Genomic DNA, 19,643 nt, shown 5'->3' on the forward strand with positions numbered 1-19,643 from the left:
ACTTGGTCCTCTAACCACAAGGAAGCGAATTCCACCAGCAGCCCAGATGGGCAGGGAACAGATGCTCTGTAAGAGCCCCCAGGAAGGAGCATCTTATCTTGAGCTCAGTGAGACTTCTGAACTAGACAGAGATAATGCATTTGTCTTGTTTAAGCTGCTAAATTCGTGGTAATTTGTTATGGCGGCAGTGGAAAAACTATAGTATTAGCAATCATGCGAGCGCTACTGATAACGGTTATTATTTATTGACGTCCTACTGACTGTCAAGCGTCCCGCCAGCTGTTTTCCATACGTTATCTCTCACGCAAGCCACAATAATCATGCAAGGTGAGTTTATCGTCATCCCATTTTTTTTTTATGGCAGCCAACGGAGGCCAAATAATTCGATTTGCACAAGGTCACATGCAGAACTATAATTTAATTCCAGGTCCCCGTGTCAGAGAAGGCCTCGCCGTTTCACCGCCCTATAGGGGCCACGCAGTCGGCTGCCAGAATCGTCGAGTTAAATACCGTCCTGTGAACGGAACACAAGGACCAGAACTAATATTTACGAAGTATTACGATGTGCCATATGCTGCTCGTGGTACGTTATAATGTTCCTCTGAGCTAATACCAATTAATTAATTAGTGATAAGCACTATTATTGCCTGCTTAGGGATGGGAAATTGAGTGTGAGGAAGGTTGAGTCATTTCTCCCAATGCACATAAGAATGAGAACATGAAATCAAAAAAACAAAATCTAAGACCAGGACTGTTCCGTGGGGTCTGGGACATCAAGCCTGAATGTGACCTCCATGCTGTGCCAGGAGACCATCCTTGTGGCTTCATGCTAAGAGGAATATCAATTCAGAACCCAGCAGGAAGCAAGCAAGAGCAGAGCATTCAGTCTCCAGGAGCAGGTGGGCCCTCCTCCTCAGCAACCCCTCACAGGTGCCCCCTTGCTTTCTGAGAGTCCATCCCCATGACAGCCAAGTGAGAGGCTGATTAAATAAAAGGACCCTTCTGAAGATGGCAGCAGAGATCATTTTCAACACCCTATTCCATCTTCACTGGGGCCACCGACTGCCGCCACTCAACCTCAATTCCATTACTCTTGAGCTTCCAGATGCGCTCCAATTAGCATTCACCTGCCCTTGCCCCAAGATGGGACCTTTTCGCATCCAACTTCTCCAAGAAGTGAAGTAGTACAGGGGAATTCCTTATCTCTGGGCTTCCCTCCTCTCTGAGTTGTTGCTCTGAGATTTTGGGGTGGTGCCCCAGAGATCCGGGCACACCCACTGCAAGCCTACCCCAGCACGAGCTAATGACTGGAGTCTCCTGGGAGCAGCCCCTAGAGGCAGCTTCTTACAGAGGCCCCCGGGGCTGCACGCGTCTGTGTTCTGTCATCTCTGGGAAAATCCCTGTTATTTCATCTGTGAGCTGAAAGCTCACAGTCTCATGTTGTTAGATCCCTGCTCCTGAGGGGAATTTGTGAGTATTGCTGGCAAAGTGGCACTCTCTCCCTTTTCTGTGTCACCAATGTGCTCAAAAGACCATGACGTAGACGTGGAAATTCTTAGCTTGGAGGAAGCCACTGACTCACTCTGAGGAACGCCCCACCCCTGCAACATCTGGTACCTTAACACAGATGTCTTCAGATACAGGAGCAAACCACTGTCAAAGAGCAGCCTCTGCCTATGTACCCTGAGCAAAGCCAGCTAGGAATGTTTCCGGGGCTGAGGTTCACAGTGCAGGGAGAGCTTGGGCCTGGCTTTCTTAACACAGAAACCTTGGAGCTAGTGCTGAATGGGGATGAGCCAAACACAGGAAAAGCCCAACCCTACCAAGCTAGAGCACATGCCACCGGTAGGTTAGAAGCAGATGAGAAGGGTACCTCTGGTTTAGGGGATCCAATCCTCACCTGGAAGGAGGAAAGAAAAGGAATCCCTTTTGGAAGGAAGGAAACCAGGATGCTGAGTAGATTCTAGGCAATATGTAAGAGACACTAGTGATGAACTCAGGGGGAAGAAAATACATCCCTTCAGCTCTCCAAGATGCTGTCACCAAGAAGAGGACCAGGCATGCCCTGCACGGCTCCCAGTCCGCCTAGAACTCTAATAGTGGACACAGAGAGAAGAAGAAAAAACAGTGGTCATCACTCTTCAGAGGCTTAGTGGGTTGTACTGGGGTCCCTGCCACCATTTAGATTTTTGTGAACGTAAGCACAGGCAAGCAGCCATGACTGGTGTGGGCTCCTGGCCAACAGCTGGCAGGCACCTGGCCAATAGCAGCAGTGTCAGCAAAAGGCTAGAAGCCTGTCACATAGTCCCAACTGGGACTCTGGGTCTGGGTTTGGACCTCTGGGCTTTTGGAAGACTGAGATAAGTAAGGCCTGTCTGGCCGCAGTCCTGATGAGCTTGGCATAGTCACAATACCACGGTAAGCTCTGCAACTCAGACACAATGGAGATGTGGGGACTCCAGGGACCACACAGGGAAGGCTGTGCTGTTTGAACCTGAGAGACAAAGTAAGATTCTCAGCTGAGGCTCACACTAATGTTAAGTCACTTACCTGCTGGCTTAGGGTTCCTCAGTGCAGGATCTAGAGGAGACCCAAGACCTGGGTTTGACTGGAAAGCAGAGCTTAGAGAACAGTGACCTCGGGTCAGCCTATTGCGTCAGCGTACTATTCTAGGTGATGAAGGAGTTCTTGCCAATGCTTCTGCACCAAGTAGGGCCTCTAGTCTGTGCCTCCCAAAGGTTCTCAGCTCTGAAGCTCCTCACGGTGTGACTGTCTTGAATGAATGAACTATGCCACTACCCAGAGTGCTCTGCGCTCTGTATGCTCAGAGTGCACATGCTCAGTATGTTTGGGGGAAAGGAAAGGTGCTTGTGGTCTGGGCTGGCATGCCATGAGCAGCAGGCAGGCTGTCAGAAATGAAGTCATAAATAAACAGAAGGGTGACAAGCCAGGGAGAACCTTGAGGGCCGTTGAGAGACTCCGTCCTTTGCTCCAATGAGGGAAAGAGCAGTGACCTGACATGACCCAACCTCTATTTTAAAAGAGTTGCTCTTGCTGTCAGATTGTAGATCAACAGGTGACATAAAACAACAGGTGAGTCAGGAAACAAGAAGAAAACGGCAGCAGCTCTGTGGGAGAGAGTCGGTGTGGCTCAGAACTGGGAAGGGGTGCCCGAGCTGGCAGGGAATTTTTGAGTCATAATGGCTGAACTTGGAAAGTTAAACCAACAGAACTTGACGGCAAGGGGGGCAGGGTCAGAGGTTGATTTGGAGCCCAATTTCAAACAGATATGACAGAGTAAGGGAGCATGGTCTATGTTTATATTTTTTTAATATGTGTATATACACTTGAGTGTTCAGGTGGAGGCCAGAGCCCTCCTATATCACTGCTCTACTGTATGCCTGTGACAGGGTCCCTCACTAAACCAAGAACTCAGTTTTCTGGCTAGGCAATCTCCCAGGAGCCACCTGTTCCACCATGCGGGGGGTTATGGGTACATGTAACCATGCGGAGGTTTTTATATGGATGTTGAGGGTTTGAACTCAACAAGTTCCCATGCTTGTACAGCAAGCACTCTTGCCCACCAAGCCATCTTGCCATCCCTCTCATTAATGCTCATGACTGGAGATGCAATAGTAAGAGCAGGCCAGGAGGGTGACAGTCAAGATCTCAACCACAGACACGCCATATCTGAGTCTGTAGTGTCACCCGTGTGAAGATGACAGGTAGATAGCTGTGTGGATGAGCTACAGGATGGGTTCAGAGCTGAAGAGGGGAGATCATCAACATAGAAGTACATAAAATCGCCACAGAAGTGGGGTGGATACGGGAGACACCCAGCACCAGAGGATGAGGAACAGCAGCATCCAGAGATTGAGAAACACTGGAGAGGGAGCACTAAGTGTGCTTGCCTCCCAGCCTGACCATCGAGTTTGATTCTGAGTGCTATTGATAGGAAAGAGGGGAGAGGAAGTAAAAGGGCTGGATGAGCAGTTCTTCTGCAGTGCCTCTAAAGGGAAAGAGAAAACCGGCTGAGGCATGGATAGTTAAAGGGGGGCAGGAGTCAAGAGAAGATCTGCCATCTGGTGTGAAGGACACTCGAGGGGACAAAAGGCAGAGTCTATCCCCCACGGGAAGCCACTAGGCTCCTGGTGTGGGTGGAATTCAAATAAGATTTTTGAAAATATTTGTGTAAAACAGGTGGGTAAATCCTGAGGCAGACAGTGAAATGCTGGGCAAGTAGGTGAACTCATGCACAAGGCATTCTGAGGGTTCCAGGGGCGAGAGCTCCCCAGAGCAGGGGAGATTCACCGTGGATGCCAGCCCACCTCAGACATCGGAGGAGAGGAACAAAACCGGCTGTAGCTGATGCCTGTCACCCTAGGGTAGAGGTTCAGAGGAGAGCACCTCTCGCCTAAAGAGGTCATACCAGTGACATATTCCCAAGCGTGGCTACACACTGGACTCATGCATGGCACCCCCTGAGGCCAGCACAGGAGTGCTACGTGCATACAAAGAAGACAGTAGACTCCAGTGGATGAAAAGTTAAGCCTGGATTAGCCTGGGTTCTTTCACAATTTGTCATTCTGTAGGCTAAATGAGCACCATCATCTCAGTCCTCTAGGAGCTGACCAGCCACAAGTGAGAAGAATATATACGTCTAAAGAGGGGCTGATGGGGAGCCTCTTAGCTTGTCTGCAGCATCCCGATGCCCTGTGACCCCAGTAGCTTCCATAAGCCCTGCAGGGGAAGTGTGTCTGCTTATCCAGACTAATGAGAGTTAAATGCGAACACAGTCTTGCCTGCAGCTGAGCCAAGAGGCTATGAGTGGAACGTTCGGGCTTTGCCTGTGTTCATGAGTGCGTCTCACCAACTCAGACTCACACAGGCGCACTCAGCTAAGATCTAGCAGCTGCTTCTCCCGCCCACCACACATCCACAGCCATGAGGAGAAAGGACGCCCCCAGAGAGTCTGGGCTATATCACAAAATAAGATCTGCCTGACTTCCCCCAAGCAACTGGAGCCCAATAGGGTCATGGCTTTAATTAGGCAGGTGACTGTCTCAATTTAAGCTCTTCTTAATGGTTATTAATGAGACCACAATGAGACAGAAGTGTCCTCCATGTGAGAATGGGACCAAAGGCTAACTAAACCGTCACACCCTAAGGGTCCTAAGGGTGACAGGGCCAATCTTCAATTTGATGCTGAAATCCTCGTTAAACCTCTCATGGTCACCTGGTGTCCAAAATGTCCATTCCATCTGCCAGGTAGACTCTTTTTTAAATGTGGAAACAAAAATCTATAGTTTCCACAACCCCACACCCCCTTTCCCTCAAATACAATTTGCAAATGACTTAATCCGCATCCCAGGGCTCCGTAAGACAGGGTTTTGAAATTTTGACAAGCTTCTTTCAGTACCATGTGCTCCCAGCTCAACCCAGTGGTGACTATCAAGTGTACCGGTTACTTCCTCAGGCATGGCTGGACCTTGACAGATCCAACTGAGGAGTGGATGTCATCGCAGCCAGATAAAATGAATGAGAGTTCTAGACAGGGAAGCCAGGCCATTCTAGAGCAAACATAGGCAACGGCACACCCAAATGATATGAAAACCAACTCCACCAACCACCATTCATGGGCCCCACAATCTCGCCTCTGATGCCTTTGCACTGTGATCTTTGCCAACCCCCAACCCCAAAGACTCATCACAGCATGCTGGAAAAATAATAGAGAAGCCCAAGTGACTAGCCGTCACTGCCATGATTTGCCTACTCCTCTGTGAGGTTCAGACAGCAGCATTCTGGCCTCTGGAAGCTTTGGATCTTGGCCACAGGGACTGTGCTGCCAAAAGACTGTCCCAGACCGTGACACCCTCAGATTCTACTCAGTTCATATCCTCTGACTTTACCACTTATCTCCGTAGAATCCTGGGTAAGCCACAAATCCTGAGAGCCTCGGGCTCTTCCTCACAGCACGTGCCCCCTTCTGCCTGTCTCCTAGAAACCCAGTAAACACATCAGAACTCTATTCACTGCAAGCCGTGGCACCAACATTACCAGTTTGAGAGTTGTGTCATCTTGGTCGAGCCTTCTCGGGGCACACTGGCCTAGATAGCTGTCCAGCTCCTGCCAGCCTCCCATATCCACCCCCAAAATGTGTAGGTTCCAGTGAGTCCCGAAGCAAGGTATACAGAGTCAGTCGTCTGGCATCCAAATGCACGGGCATTTGCAGAAACACGCGTTTTCTTTGGGGGCGAAAATCATCATCTTCTGTATTAGTTCCTTGCCTTGTTACTGTGACCAAATAAATGACAGTAAGCAACGTTAGGAACAAAGGGTTTGTTATGGCTCATAGTTGAGGAGGAGGCAACCCACAGAGCGTGAAGCAGTAGGCCAGTGCATTCCAACTCAGGAAACTGGAGGATAGGAGGTGGGGCTGGGGCTGGGGCCTCTCCATTTTCCAGTGAGGCTCCACCTCCTAAAAGTCACGTGAGCTTCCAAAACAACATCATCAGCTAGCAACCAAGTGTTCAAACACACTCTGGGAACATTTCACATTCAAACTACACTTTCCTAATCATGTCTTGTGGTCCAGCAGTCAAATGGGATGCCATGCCTGGGCATCGACTCATCCTGGCAGGGGTGAGACATCCAGGCATCGGAGAGCTTAAAGGGTGACTCAAGATTCAAATTTTGCCATAGATGATTCGTTCAGCAGGTGGTGGGAAAGCCTGGTACTGCAACCCAGACTAGGTATGGGTCAGACAGACCCAGACTCCCTTGAGATGCTTCACCAAGGGAACTTTCTTGTATCCCCTCTCTAGGTGACGCATGAAGGTCATCAATGTCTATTTGCCACTATTGTGAAATACTGGCTGATTGCCTATTGAGCTGATTCAATTAGGAATAAAGACGAAAAGTTGCACACTGATCAAACTTTCGTAAGTCAAATCATGTTGTGACATTAGGAGGAGATCCCATTACTCAAAAAAAAAAAAAAAACCATGGTGAATCCTCTACAAGGATGAGAAACCAGCGGTAGATTTGTCTCTGTGTCCAATAGATTCAGTACACAGCAGATGAGAGCAGTAACCAGTGGCTTTATTCTTCCCACTGTTCCCCTGTCCTCCTCTTAGCTTCATCTTTATAAAGTTTGAGTGCTGTAGGTAATATATTCTCTGCAAAGGATTGGAGCTCATTGGAGGAAATCAACCAAGTTAAAAATTGTAGTTGTGAAGTGCTTGGGGATCCTACTGAGGCTGACTGTCAGATAAACCTGAGCTCTTGCTGTCTCACTGAGTAGGAAAGCCTTAAACAAGAAAGAGGTTCAGTTGTTGCCTTAACCTGCGGTGTCCCGTGCCATCCATGCTGACAGAATCCCTTTGGCATCAGGACCGAACCTCTCAAGTTCCTGCTGGTCCCTGCTGGTTTCCTCCTCTATTAGCTATCATTTGGTAAGTTACGGGGGGTAAAAAGGCCAAGGGAAAGTAAGAGACCATACAAGCCATGAGTATCCATCTTTCAATATTTTAAGACCAGAAACAAGATAATACATTGAGTGGGATTGCCATAATTACAGGAGATGCTGCTGTTCCCAGGGAAAGGATTTTCAGATGAAGAACTATTTTAGCCAAAAGTGACAGGAGAGGAAGAAAAAGAAGAGGAGGAGGAGGAAGAGGAGGAGGAAGAAGAGGAGGAGGAGGAGGGGGAGGAGGAGGAGGAAGAAGAAGAAGAGGGGAGGGGGAGGAGGAGGAGGAGGAGGAAGAAGAGGAGGAGGAGGAGGGGGAGGAGAAGCATGGGTAAGTCTCCCTCACCCTTGGACAATAGAGGGTAGCCCATTGTGTATACAGTGCAGTGCAGAAGGACTCGCCAAGGTAAGCAAGCAACCATCCATTGGTTAACAAGAACGTAGTAAGTACCCAGTGCAGCAGGGACAAGGACGTTGACTAACATAGAAGATAGCAGGGAAAACGAAGAGAAAATGCCACGTGGTACTGAAGCCGACTGTGCTGCCTAGTAGCTAAAAGTCAGCAAAAGGTAAGTCAGTGCTCTCAGGCCAACCACATACGACCGTCTGACCTTAGCTACATCCCTTCATCTGCAAAACTGAGCAGGTTGGATAATGGGTCCTCATCATCGGTTATAACAAGACGCAGCAGCCATGATCTCTTTCAGTCAGGGAGAGCTGTGGGGATGGGGGAAGTTTGGCGGGCATTTATTTACTGTGGCTCCCGAGTCACCGCTCAGACGACCCAGTGGGAAAGAAGCAAAAATCAAAAACATTTTCAGGAGATAGATGACTGAAGGGGTCTGACACACATGTGAGAGTTTGGGAAATTTATGCGGATAGCCTTACAGCCGTAAATAAAGTCCCTTTCTCTGACCCAAAACTCCAATTCGGGGGGGAGGGGGTAAACAGCAGACACCGTAATAGACAATTTGGCTGCATCTCCCGCCCTGTGCCCCGCTTGAATGAAAAACAGCCATGAGAAGGCTGGGCAATGGGTTTGTCCGCCTCTTCCAAACATCCATATTGTCACCGGCGACAAGTGGGGCTGAGGATGGCGCAGACTGAACAATTTATCTCCAAGACTCCCTGTCCCTGTGTACAGTCCTGCCTTGACAGCCATCTATTCTGAAGATGGACGGGAGGGCTCTGGGGAGAGACCCGCAGAAGCTTATATGTGGTAGTAGCGACCCCTGAGAAGGTGGATGGAATGGAACAGTGGTCCCTCCCCTTTCTGTGAATCTGTCACAGACCTGGGAACCTCAGCACTGCCCCAGCCCCTCCGTGTGCCAGGTGTCTGGAATGAAGCAAAGCTACTCATGTTTTCTTGACCTACTTCTCTTCCCAGGCCTGCCCCACTCTAGTTCCCCTCTGGAGTCCCTGTAATTAGCACCTCACCACCTGAACCATCAGGGAGCTTTACAAGGCTTCTAACTTCTAACTTTAGGATAACCAAGGAGACAAAACAAGTCCTGGCACCCCTCTCCCTCCCCCTCCCCCTCTTTCCCTCCCCCTTCCTCTCCCATCCCCTCCCCCTCTTTCCCTCCCCCTCCCCCTCCCCCTCTTTCCCTCCCCATCCCCCTCCCCCTCTTTCCCTCCCCATCCCCTTTCCCTCCCCATCCCTCTCCCACCCCTTCCCCTTCCCCCCTCCCCTTCTTCCTCTCCCCCTTCCCCTCCTCTCCCCCTCTTTCCCTCCCCCTTCCCCTCCTCCTCCCCTCCTTCTCTCTCTGTCTGTCTCTCTGTCTCTCTGTCTCTCTGTCTCTCTGTCTCTTTCTCAGCTTATCTGATTTTCCCTGGCTTTTCTAGGAAATCAACCCCAGTTTGACCCTGATGGACAGGGGGATCTGTGCTAGAAATCAGGTTAAAGGGGACTGACATGAATCAAAATTGGGGATTCAACAGAGTCAGACAAGCACCGTTTGTTTAGTGTGGGTGGGGGGAGATTACGGGGACCCCTCAAAGCCCTCTTGCTAACCTAGCAACCAAGACAGATCTGTGGGCTCCAGTGTGTGCTTCCTTCCCCAGAGAACCAATGCTCAGGCAGGCGAAGTGGGGGCGGGGGCTGTAATTCTGGCTCAGTTCCTTTCTGCCTCCCATTAGTGACAAACAGAAATTGATGGGTTGCCGTTTTATCTGCTCATTTGGTGGTGGTATTGGTGGGGACCTCGAAGCAAACGCTAGATAACGGTAGGCATCTTATAAATTAAGCATCTTAAGGATATGAACCGCTTTGCTTCATCACCGAGCAGAATTAAATTAGATTTTGTAGTTTCTATAGAAATGAACGAGGAAGAGAGGGAGGGAAGAGCTTGTTTTTAATGCCTTTTATTTTAAAGCAAGCAGCACAAGGAGTTGAGTACAGAGTGAGGGGAGAATTACATCACCTGTCCACATTTCTGACGTCAATCAGAAGCCACTGCATTCCCATGGAGAAATAGGCCCATAAGGTAACAGAAACGACCAGCTTGAGACCCACTGTCCCAGCCTCCGATAGGTGATGCCTGACCTGCCTGTAGTCTGAGCCATCAGCCTGCTTTTGCCCATGTCTGAGCCTCCTGACCATCACCAGTGCCGATTGTATTCTGGAACCCTTAAGGTCAATTCTTGTTGTGATGGGAAGGGTTCTCCTGCCCAGCATCCAACTATTTTTATTCTACATTGGTCTCTAGCCTGTCAGTTTCATGTTGAGGATCCGGGTCCTGCTGGGGTACGGTGACAGACCCCTTTAATCCTGGCATTTAGGAGGCGGAGTCAGGCAGAGCTGTGTGAATTCAAGGCCAGCCTAGTCTACAGAGTGAGTTCCAGACCAGACAGGTTTATATAGTGAAGCTTTGTCTCAAAATAAAAAATAAAAAAGATCCAGTCATGACCACAGCCACTCTGCTCCACCCACCTCCAGTCTGGGAAGAAGGAGTCACAGTTATCTGCATAACCACCCACAAGAACAATCATCTAACCTAACACTGGAGGGCTTGCTTTCAGGAGGCTCCTGTTCAGCCCACACGAATTTGGATAGCTCACACCACACTGACCCATGTCCCACACATGCATGTACTCATGTCTGACCTCTGACACCCTCCCACCTGTCCTGACTCCAAGGACTCCTTGTGCTGGAGTAGGTGGTGTCCTCATCTTTATAACCAGGTCCCAAGATCTATGGAGCCTTGGCTTCCCGTGATCTAGGAGTATTTGCTCATGGCAGGGAGGAGGTACCTGGTTTCCCCCACCCTGACTGCCAGGAGTAGAGGTGCCAGTGGTGCAGTGGCAACCCTGCTCATCCTTGGCAACAAGGACAGAGGAGAGGCTGAAGTATCCTGTCATCCCTCTCACAACTACACCATGGCTAACAGAGAGCAACTTAAGGCCCTTCCCAGCAGGCTGGACTAGAATCACCAAGAAGACTCCTGACTTCATCCAAATTGCCAAATACAACCTTAACACCAATTTCTAGATTCTTCTTTAACTAATCAGACAAAAGAGGCAACCAAGTGTTTCTCTTTGGTCCTGGATTTGTAATCCCTGTGGCTATTTTCACCTTCCTCCATTACTAACAACTGCCCCTTCACATTCAGGAAGAAACCTGCCATGGATTATACCGGGGAGTGAGCATCATTTTATTCTAGACACTGTTGGAGCCATACAGGAAGACCAGATGGATGCTGTCAGCATGGTCCCTTCAACACCTCCACATCCACATCTGTATCTGCCTCTGCCTCCACCATCTCCACGTCTGTCACAGTCACAGTCAGGGAGATCAGGGAAGCATCCCACAGAGCCTATGAAGTAGAGACATTTCCTCTGTGCACACTTGGGATAACAATGAGACTACCATCCAGACCCAGACTGTACTTACCGATCCTCAGGGAGTGTGGGCTACAGGCCACCATCAAGAGCCAAGCAGGAAGCAGCACCAGAGGAGCAGAGACACGGGGCATCTTCTATAACTCCTCATGGAGCCCTCTGCTGGTCTGGGCATGACATAACGCTGTGAGGGAACAGAGAGGGGAAGCATGTGAGTTCTAACCAGGCTAGGCAGTCACCTGGTCCATCCCACTGACAGAGGTTCCAGAGAACATTCAAGAACTTCAGTAGGGGGTTGGAGAGATGGCTCAGCGGTTAAGAGCACTGACTGCTCTTCCAGAGGTCCCGAGTTCAATTCCCAGCAACCACATGGTGGCTCACAACCATCTGTAATGAGATCTGATTGATCTCTTCTGGTATGTCTGAAGATAACTGCAGTATACTCAGATAAATAAAAAATAAATCTTAAAAAAAAAGAACTTCAGTAGGGAGAGGCAACAATACCTCTAGGAGAGTCTGGCAGCATCCAGGAGAGAGTCGCAGGCAAAACCCTGGAACTGGGCCTTAAACTCTCCTCCTGTACTCTCCAAAGCCCCTGGTGCACATAGGGCAGGCTGCTCTAACAAGCTACAGGATACATCATACCCCACTTTTCTTTCTAAATCTCTAACTAGGAATCAAGAACTTTGGTTTGTCCTAAGGAATAGAGGTCATGATTAAGCAGAAGAGAAGGCACGAGATCCCCTAGTACATGGGATGGGTCCAAGTACCACTCCCCCAGTTGCCACCTGTGTGGTCTTACAAGGCCTCTCTTTGTCTCAGCACAGCTTCCTAATTTGTGTAAGTCCTATTAATTGCCTCTTGGGAAGCTGGTGGGAGGACTGCAGAGGGGAAGCTACCTTATGGAGACTTGCCCTAAATGAGAGACTACATGCCTATCACTTCCTCCAAAGCTTGGTTGGGAGACCTTTTCTCCCAGCAAATAGAGCTGACAGAGGGACATATCTCTATTGTTTCTGCACCTGGTTTGTCTGCCAGATGCACTAAGTCCTTTTCATATCCTTCATCCACCTCCTCACCTACGTATCAAAACTGGAGCTGTCCATAGGCTGCCCCTCCCCAAAGCAGGAAGGCCACTAACCTTCTCATAACCTCTTGACTAATCTAAGACTCAGCATCTGTAGCAAACCAGTTCTGCCTCGTCACTGGGATGAAAGTGGAGGCCTTGAGCACCTGTATATTTAATTCTGGATGCTCCAGGATAGGAGAGAAGTATTCAAGTCTTTCCCCTCCCACCTGATAATCAACAGAAAACCAGTCAAAAGCCTTGAACGGATACTTCACTAACCAATGGGCTGTGCACATTTGAAAAGATGCTGAGATTCACTGGCATCAAGGAAACACAGTTTTAATCCACATTCTTCACCACATGTTATCTGAAACATGGAGCAGCTAGGTGGCTCACACAGCATGAGTTATGTACGTAAGTTATGTACGTGTGTTGGAGAACTGGTCTACCCGAGCTTTTCACACATCCGCATGAACCAGCAAGTCCACTCCTTAGTACTTCTCCAATAGAAGTCTGTGTATGCTCACTAAAGGCATGTCCTAGAATGTTCACAGCAGCAGTCTTTGTATTTGCCCAGAATGGAAGCTAAGTGTCGAGCATCATGAATGAAGAAATACACTATATGTATATCATACAGCTTGGTGTGATAAAGGCATAGACATGAAGAGCCTACTGCTACATGTAACAGCACAAAGACTGTCATGAACACAATACTGAGAAAAAGTTACTAGACACAAAACTGCACACAGTATGGGTTTAAAGTATAGAAACAAACAAGAGGGCTATGCAATCAAAAGTTCAGTCAATGACAAAATGTTGTCACCAAATGATGAGTTAGAAGCAAGCAGCGCTTGAAGCTTCTCTGTGGTTTGAAATTGACACAGTCAGAAAACAGCTTCTCTGTGAAGTGAGTAGCTGAGGAATTTGTCAGAGTTCAATGCCGGACAGACAGAGATGTGGAGAGACTCGGAACCTCTAGTTACCAAACCAGAGGGCAAGAAAAAGCACAATGCTGACTAGAGAGGTAGCGCAGCCAATAAAGTGCTTGCTGTATAAGCACGAGGACCTGAGTAGCCAGAAACCACACAAGGAAGACAGGAGCATCTTTGCAGTTCTGGTATGGAGAAAGCAAAGATAGGCAGATCTCTGAGGCTCACTGGGCAGCCTGTCTAGCCTACTCAGCAAGGTCCAAGACAGTGATAGACTCTGTCTCAAAATGCTGGGTGTACACTCAAAGAATTGATATCTAAGCTTGTCCCCTGCCTCTACTCATATGTACATATATGTGCAGTTGCACATTCATGAACATGCACACATAAAAGGAGAGAGAGAGAGAGAGAGAGAGAGAGAGAGAGAGAGAGAGAGAGAGAGAATAGCTTACAGAGCCTTTCAACAGAGAAAAAAGGAGACACACGATGAAGACATAGGCAAGGCAGAAAGGCAGTCTGGATTTAGCTGATCTGGGAGCTGCCAGGTGTGCTGGCTCTTCAGCGATGCTCTGCCTGTCTCAACACAGAAGGCTCATGCAAGAAATAGGGAACCATATTGAGAAGGTTGCAACCAACCAAGCTCCTGCCTGGAGAAACCAAGTTGCTACGTCTTCCTTTTCCCTAGAACTCACAGCAGTTATTACAGCACTTCCCAGCCAATCTCTGCCTTGGGATCCCGAGCAGTCCCAGTAGAATGCTACTGAAGCAAGTGCATTAAAAAATATATAAACAGTAGGATTTGGGTCAGAGACACAAAAAGAAATGAAGTTGCTTTTCCCTTAAGACCAGGGACTCCCAGCAGGCAGTCAGAGAGGATCAGAAGATGAGGAAATGTTCAAAATTTCATGTAGACTTTGCACCTTGAAACAACACAGACTTTGGAAAGTGGGAGTTTTGTTGTACTCCCATCCAATACAGTCCATTGCCCTGACCTCCTTGGGAGTCTCAGGGGGACAACTGGGACCCAGACCCCAGTGGAGCCTTGGAAACACTTTGAACTAAGCTATCCAGGGTCAACTCAGGCTGAAGGAAATTTGCTTTTTCGTGTTACTTAGTACCAATAAGCAAGCAAACAAAACTATTCCAACCAGCTTGCTCCCAAACCACTCGCATAATCAGCAAGAAAGGAAACACCCAGGAAAGAAAGTGAGACTAACCTCAGCCTCAGCTCTCTGCAGGGAACATGGAGCTGCAAAAGACCCAGGAAAAGGAACAAACTGACTGGGGCAGTGAGGTCCCACCCACCCTTGCTCACACCAACCCCCCAGGGGAGACATATCTGATTCAATATTATTATTGAGTGGGCTCTCATTATTTTATGACTTGTTCATATACAAACTTCCCTCTTCTTCTTCTTTTTTATTTATTTTATTTTATTTATTTATTTATTTTTTGTCTCTGAAGCTTCAGTTGTTTGAAGCAGGGATTGATGGATTTTTTTTCTCTGCCTCTACTTCTAACTGACAGTCGTTCATCCTGACAGTCGTTCATTCTCACATTCTTTCTCAGTGTGGCCATCACTTTCTACATCTTGCCCTTTTTCTCTTTTCATGTCTTGTATGCTCTGACACTTTCGCTTCCATGTTCCTTTACCTTTTCTCCTAATTACAATGTCCTATTATGCCATGAAATTTTACTGTTTATACAGTTTCCACCACCACCATTCCTGTTGCTGTTGTCAAGGTTGAGAGTTGTGGGGTTTTTTTTTTTTATATCTTTCCTGCCTGTTGCCATTTCCCTTTCACTCTTCACAGGGCTGGGGCTTATGCCTAACAGTAGATGCTCTGCTGCTGAGCTACACGCCCATCCCACCTAAGGAGTCAAGGCACCTTATTCTAAACCCAAACCCAACCCCTGTCTAACGTCAGTGAATATTTCAATGCAACCAAAGGGGGATATAAAGATGTCCATCTAAAGACCAAGATTCAAGTAGGGACAGATGTTATGCATTAACATAGCAGAAATAAGCAACAAAACATGGATAGCACACCTATGAAAAACTACAGTGTATGTCATTCCCATATCCCTTTAGGCTGTGTACTGATGGTAAGATTAGAGGGTTAATGACTGAAGACACGCCTCATCTACTTCTTCTGTCTCTATTACATCTAATACAATAGAAGTACCCCACTTATGAGACCTACATACATGTACTCTGACAACATATATACTGTGTCAAAACAGGCTAATCTCTAACAAAAAAAAAAAGTAACAAAGAAACCATAATGTAAAATTCAGTTGAGAAATGTCCAACATTTCATAATAATCTGCCTCCAAAGGATACAATCAACAAGAGACCATTCTCCTTAAAGAGACTCTCACATAAAAGTTTAAGAACTATCCATCCCAACATATCCTCAAGTTTCAACATAAAACAAAAGATATATGAAAATAGAACAGCAAAACTTCCCTCAAAGCTCATAATTTTATGGCAACCGACTCCAAAGATAATGAACAAGATGGAAGACTAGAATGGAGAGTTTTACAAAATGACTTTTTAAATACCAACGAGTTCCAAGAAAATACATAAAAAATAATTGGACCAATTAAAGAAGGCAATAAACAACATGAATCTGAAGTTCAAAAGACAAAGACTTTTCAAAGGCATTAAACAGAAATCATGGATATGAAAATCCCATTAAGCTAAATTTAAAAACTCAGTTGAAAGTCTGACCAAAAAGACTAAACCAATTAAAAATGAGAATTTCAGGGGCTGGAGACAAGACTGACAAGTTAGAATACTCAGACAATAACAATTTTTAAAATGTAGGAAATTATGAACAGAACATACAAGACTCTTGGGACATAATTAAAAGACCAAATTTATATAATTTTGATGTAAAGCTAGGTGATGAGGTACACACTGAGGGCATAAAACCTTTTCAGTTAAATGATGTTAAGAAAATTTTCCAAATATTAGGAAAGATGCAGACATACAAGAAAAGAAAGCATGTAGAAGCCCAAACAGACAGGACTAGAAGAGAAGCTGGCCATATTATAGTTTAAACTCTAAGAGTACAGAAGAAAGAAAGAATATTGAAAGTTGTCAGAGAGAAATACTAACACATTCTAAAGGAAAACCTCTTAGAATAGCTCAAATATCTCAACAGAAACTCTAAAAGCCCAGGAAAAAAATAGGATGATTTATTTCAACCATGGAAGAAAACCCCACCAACCTAGATTATGTATCCACCAAAGTTACCCTTCAGAATAAAAGAAAATATAAAGATCCTTTAAGGCAAATAAAAGCTAAAGAAATCCATGATATAAAACCAGCACTGCCAAGAATATTTCAAGAGGTTTTACCACAGTAGAGGAAGACAAACGCAACCCCAAAAGCAATACTAAAGCTCTAGAACAGTAAATAAGCAAATGAGAATCAGAAAAGAATCACTCATTAGGAAAAACAATAAAATAGTAGAAATTAACTGATAGCCTTCTATTAGAATTCCAACATCCATGGTCTATCTTAGTTGTCTCATTAAATTTCATGGGCTGGGTAATTTGGTCAGAAATAAAGACCCAACTACATGCTGCCTGCAAGAAACACATCACTGGCAAAGACATAAGCAGACTAAAAGGAAAAGGATGGAAAAATTATATCCCAGACAAATAGAATCCAGAAGCAAACAGAAATGGCATTTATACACAACAAAACATTCTTACCTCCAAAACTCAAAAAAAAATCACTACATATTGCTAAAGAGAACAAATATATCAAGAAGAAATAATAACTATAAATTTATGTGCACCAGGTATCAAAATTAAGATATATTATAGACCAAATAAACTCAACAGACACCTATAGAATGTTACATCCCAAACTGAAGAATATGCAGTTTTCAGCAACTCAAGCAAGTCTCTCCAATATAGATCATATTTTAGGTTTTGCAAAACAATTCTTGACAGATATTAAAAAAGAAAGAATATCTATAACTTTTCTTTTAATAATGGAATAAAACTGGACCCAACAGGAAGAGAAACTAAAGAAGCTCTATAAAGATATGGAAATTAAGAAATATACAAAAGAAGGAGAAAAAACAAAATTAATAGTCTCAGGGGCAACAAAGGATGTATTAACAAAATATACAACTAAAATCTGGAGGGTTCATTAGGAATTGATTTGAAAATTTACACTCCAATAAAATGAGAAATCCAGAAAATATATATGTAATTTCCAGATACAAAAGACCCACCAAAACTGAAAGAAAAGAATATTAAAATCCCAAATACAGTAATAATAAGGAATAAAACTGATTAATAAAAAGGTGTCCAGACAAAGAAAAACCTAGTACTAGATAATTCACTGCTGAAATCTGAAAGATACATGGAACAATACAATAGAAGACCCAGAAATAAACACAAGCAACTGTAACCATCTGATCTGTGACCAAGTTGACAAAAGCTGATGTTGGAAGAGAGACAACCTCCTTAACAAAGGAACCTCAGGGTGTTGGGGATTTAGCTCAGTGGTAGAGCGCTTGCCTAGCTTGCCTAGCATGCGCAAGGCCCTGGGTTAGGTCCTCAGCTCAAAAAAAAAAAAAAACAAAAACAACAAAACAAACAAACAAAAAAAAAACAAAGGAACCTCAGTCAACTTCAGAGCCACTAGAAACTGAGCGCTCTCTCTCTCTCTCTCTCTCTCTCTCTCTCTCTCTCTCTCTCTCTCTGAGTCAAAAATCAATTAAATGTGTATCAAAGATCCTAACAGAAGACCCAAAACTCCCAAATAACTAGAGAACTGAGAGAAAACACTTCAAACTGTAGGGCTAGGCAGACTTTCTAAATAGGATTTCAATGGCTCAACAAATTATAGCAAGAATTGACAAACAGGATTGTACCAAACTAAAAAGATTCAGTATAGAAAATAAAATCAGTAAAGAGACAGCCTATATAATAGGAGAAAAATCTTTGCTTCCTATTCAGCCAACAAGGAACTAATATCCAAAATCTGCAAAGAACTCCAAAAAAATGAACACACACAAAAAAAAACATATGATCCAACCAATAAATGGGCAATTCAACTAAGCAGACATTTTTTTTTTTTTTTTGGAGCTGGGGACCGAACCCAGGGCCTGGCGTTTGCTAGGCAAGTGCTCTACCACTGAGCTAAATCCCCAACCTGCAGACATTTTTTAAAATGGGCAATAAATACTCGGGGAAAGAGTCAACATTTTTAGCCACTGAATACAAATCAAAACTATACTAAGATTCCATCTCCTGTTGGTCAGAATAGTTTTCTTTGAGAAAAATAAAGCAACCAATAATGGCAAAGATCCAGGGGAAAGATGCATTGTTGGTGTAAAGGTAAATTAGTAAGTACAGGCTGAGGAAATTAGTATAAAGACCCACCTTTAACTCCAGCACTTGGGGAGGCAGAGGCAGACAGATCTCTGCGCTGAAGGCCAGATTGGTCTACAGAGTAAGTTCCAGGACAGGCAGGGCTACATAGAGAAATCCTATCTCTGAAAATCAAAAAATAGAAAGGAAAGAAGGAGGGAGGAAGGGAGAGAGGGAGGAAGGGAGAGAGGGAGGGAAGAAGGGAGAGGGAGAGAAGGAGGGAGAGAGGGAGGGAAGGACAGAGGAAGAGAGGGAAGGTTAGGAAGGAAACTAAAAATAAAACTACTATGTCGTCTATGACTTCTGGGTATATACTTGAAGGAAATGAAGTTCACATACTAACATACACTGGAGACCTGCACACCTGAGGTTATTGCTGTGCTACTGACAATAGCCAAGTTAGATAACTGTCCTAGGCGCCTGCCAGCAGATGAATGGATAAAGGAAAGCATACACACATACAATGGAGTATTTGTCATCAACAGAGGAAAAAAAGCCACGTCACCTGTGAGAATGAATAGAGCTGAAGATCATGATGCTAACAGAAATAAACCAGACTCGGAAACACAAGTAATACACGTTTTCTGCCTCACGTGTAATCTCAGAAGCAAAGCCAATGCAGAAGTCAATGGGAAACTATTAAGGAAGAGAAATGGATTAAGGTGAAGGAGAGAGAGAGAAAGAAAGAGTAACAGGAGTAGAATATGCTCCAAGTAGGTTATGTGCAGGTATGAAACCCATTATGCTATAAAATAAATAACCACTTAAAGCTCTCTGCTCAGGTTAGACGCTGGCCCGGAGGCTTCTTCAGAGTGGATGATCTGCTTTTCACTCAGATGCTAGCTACACAGTAAGATCCATTGTGCACTTTTCCTTAGGTGTGTTATGCTGTAGAAGTTATTGGTGTTTCATGGCACCCCACATTTGAGCACACACT

The 19,643-nt window shown here is 45.6% G+C and overlaps 1 protein-coding gene across 7 annotated transcripts in view; it reads right to left on the reverse strand.

Annotated features, from left to right (window-relative positions):
• The window catches only part of Grik4 (glutamate ionotropic receptor kainate type subunit 4), a 426,707-nt gene that overhangs the window by 277,184 nt on the left and 129,880 nt on the right, over positions 1-19,643 (reverse strand). For 6 of the 7 annotated variants that reach the window (XM_063264893.1, XM_017595455.3, XM_039080793.2 and 3 more), the window contains one exon: positions 11,361-11,492. In XM_063264893.1, coding sequence (XP_063120963.1) covers positions 11,361-11,442 — 82 coding nt within the window. In that variant the 5' untranslated portion in view covers positions 11,443-11,492. Of the gene's footprint in view, positions 1-2,550; positions 7,680-11,360; positions 11,493-19,643 lie in introns of those variants that run through there. The other variant, XM_039080792.2, reaches the window with a different exon arrangement.

This window comes from Rattus norvegicus, chromosome 8 (genome assembly GCF_036323735.1).
Source record: "Rattus norvegicus strain BN/NHsdMcwi chromosome 8, GRCr8, whole genome shotgun sequence".
Classification (NCBI taxonomy): domain Eukaryota; kingdom Metazoa; phylum Chordata; class Mammalia; order Rodentia; family Muridae; genus Rattus; species Rattus norvegicus.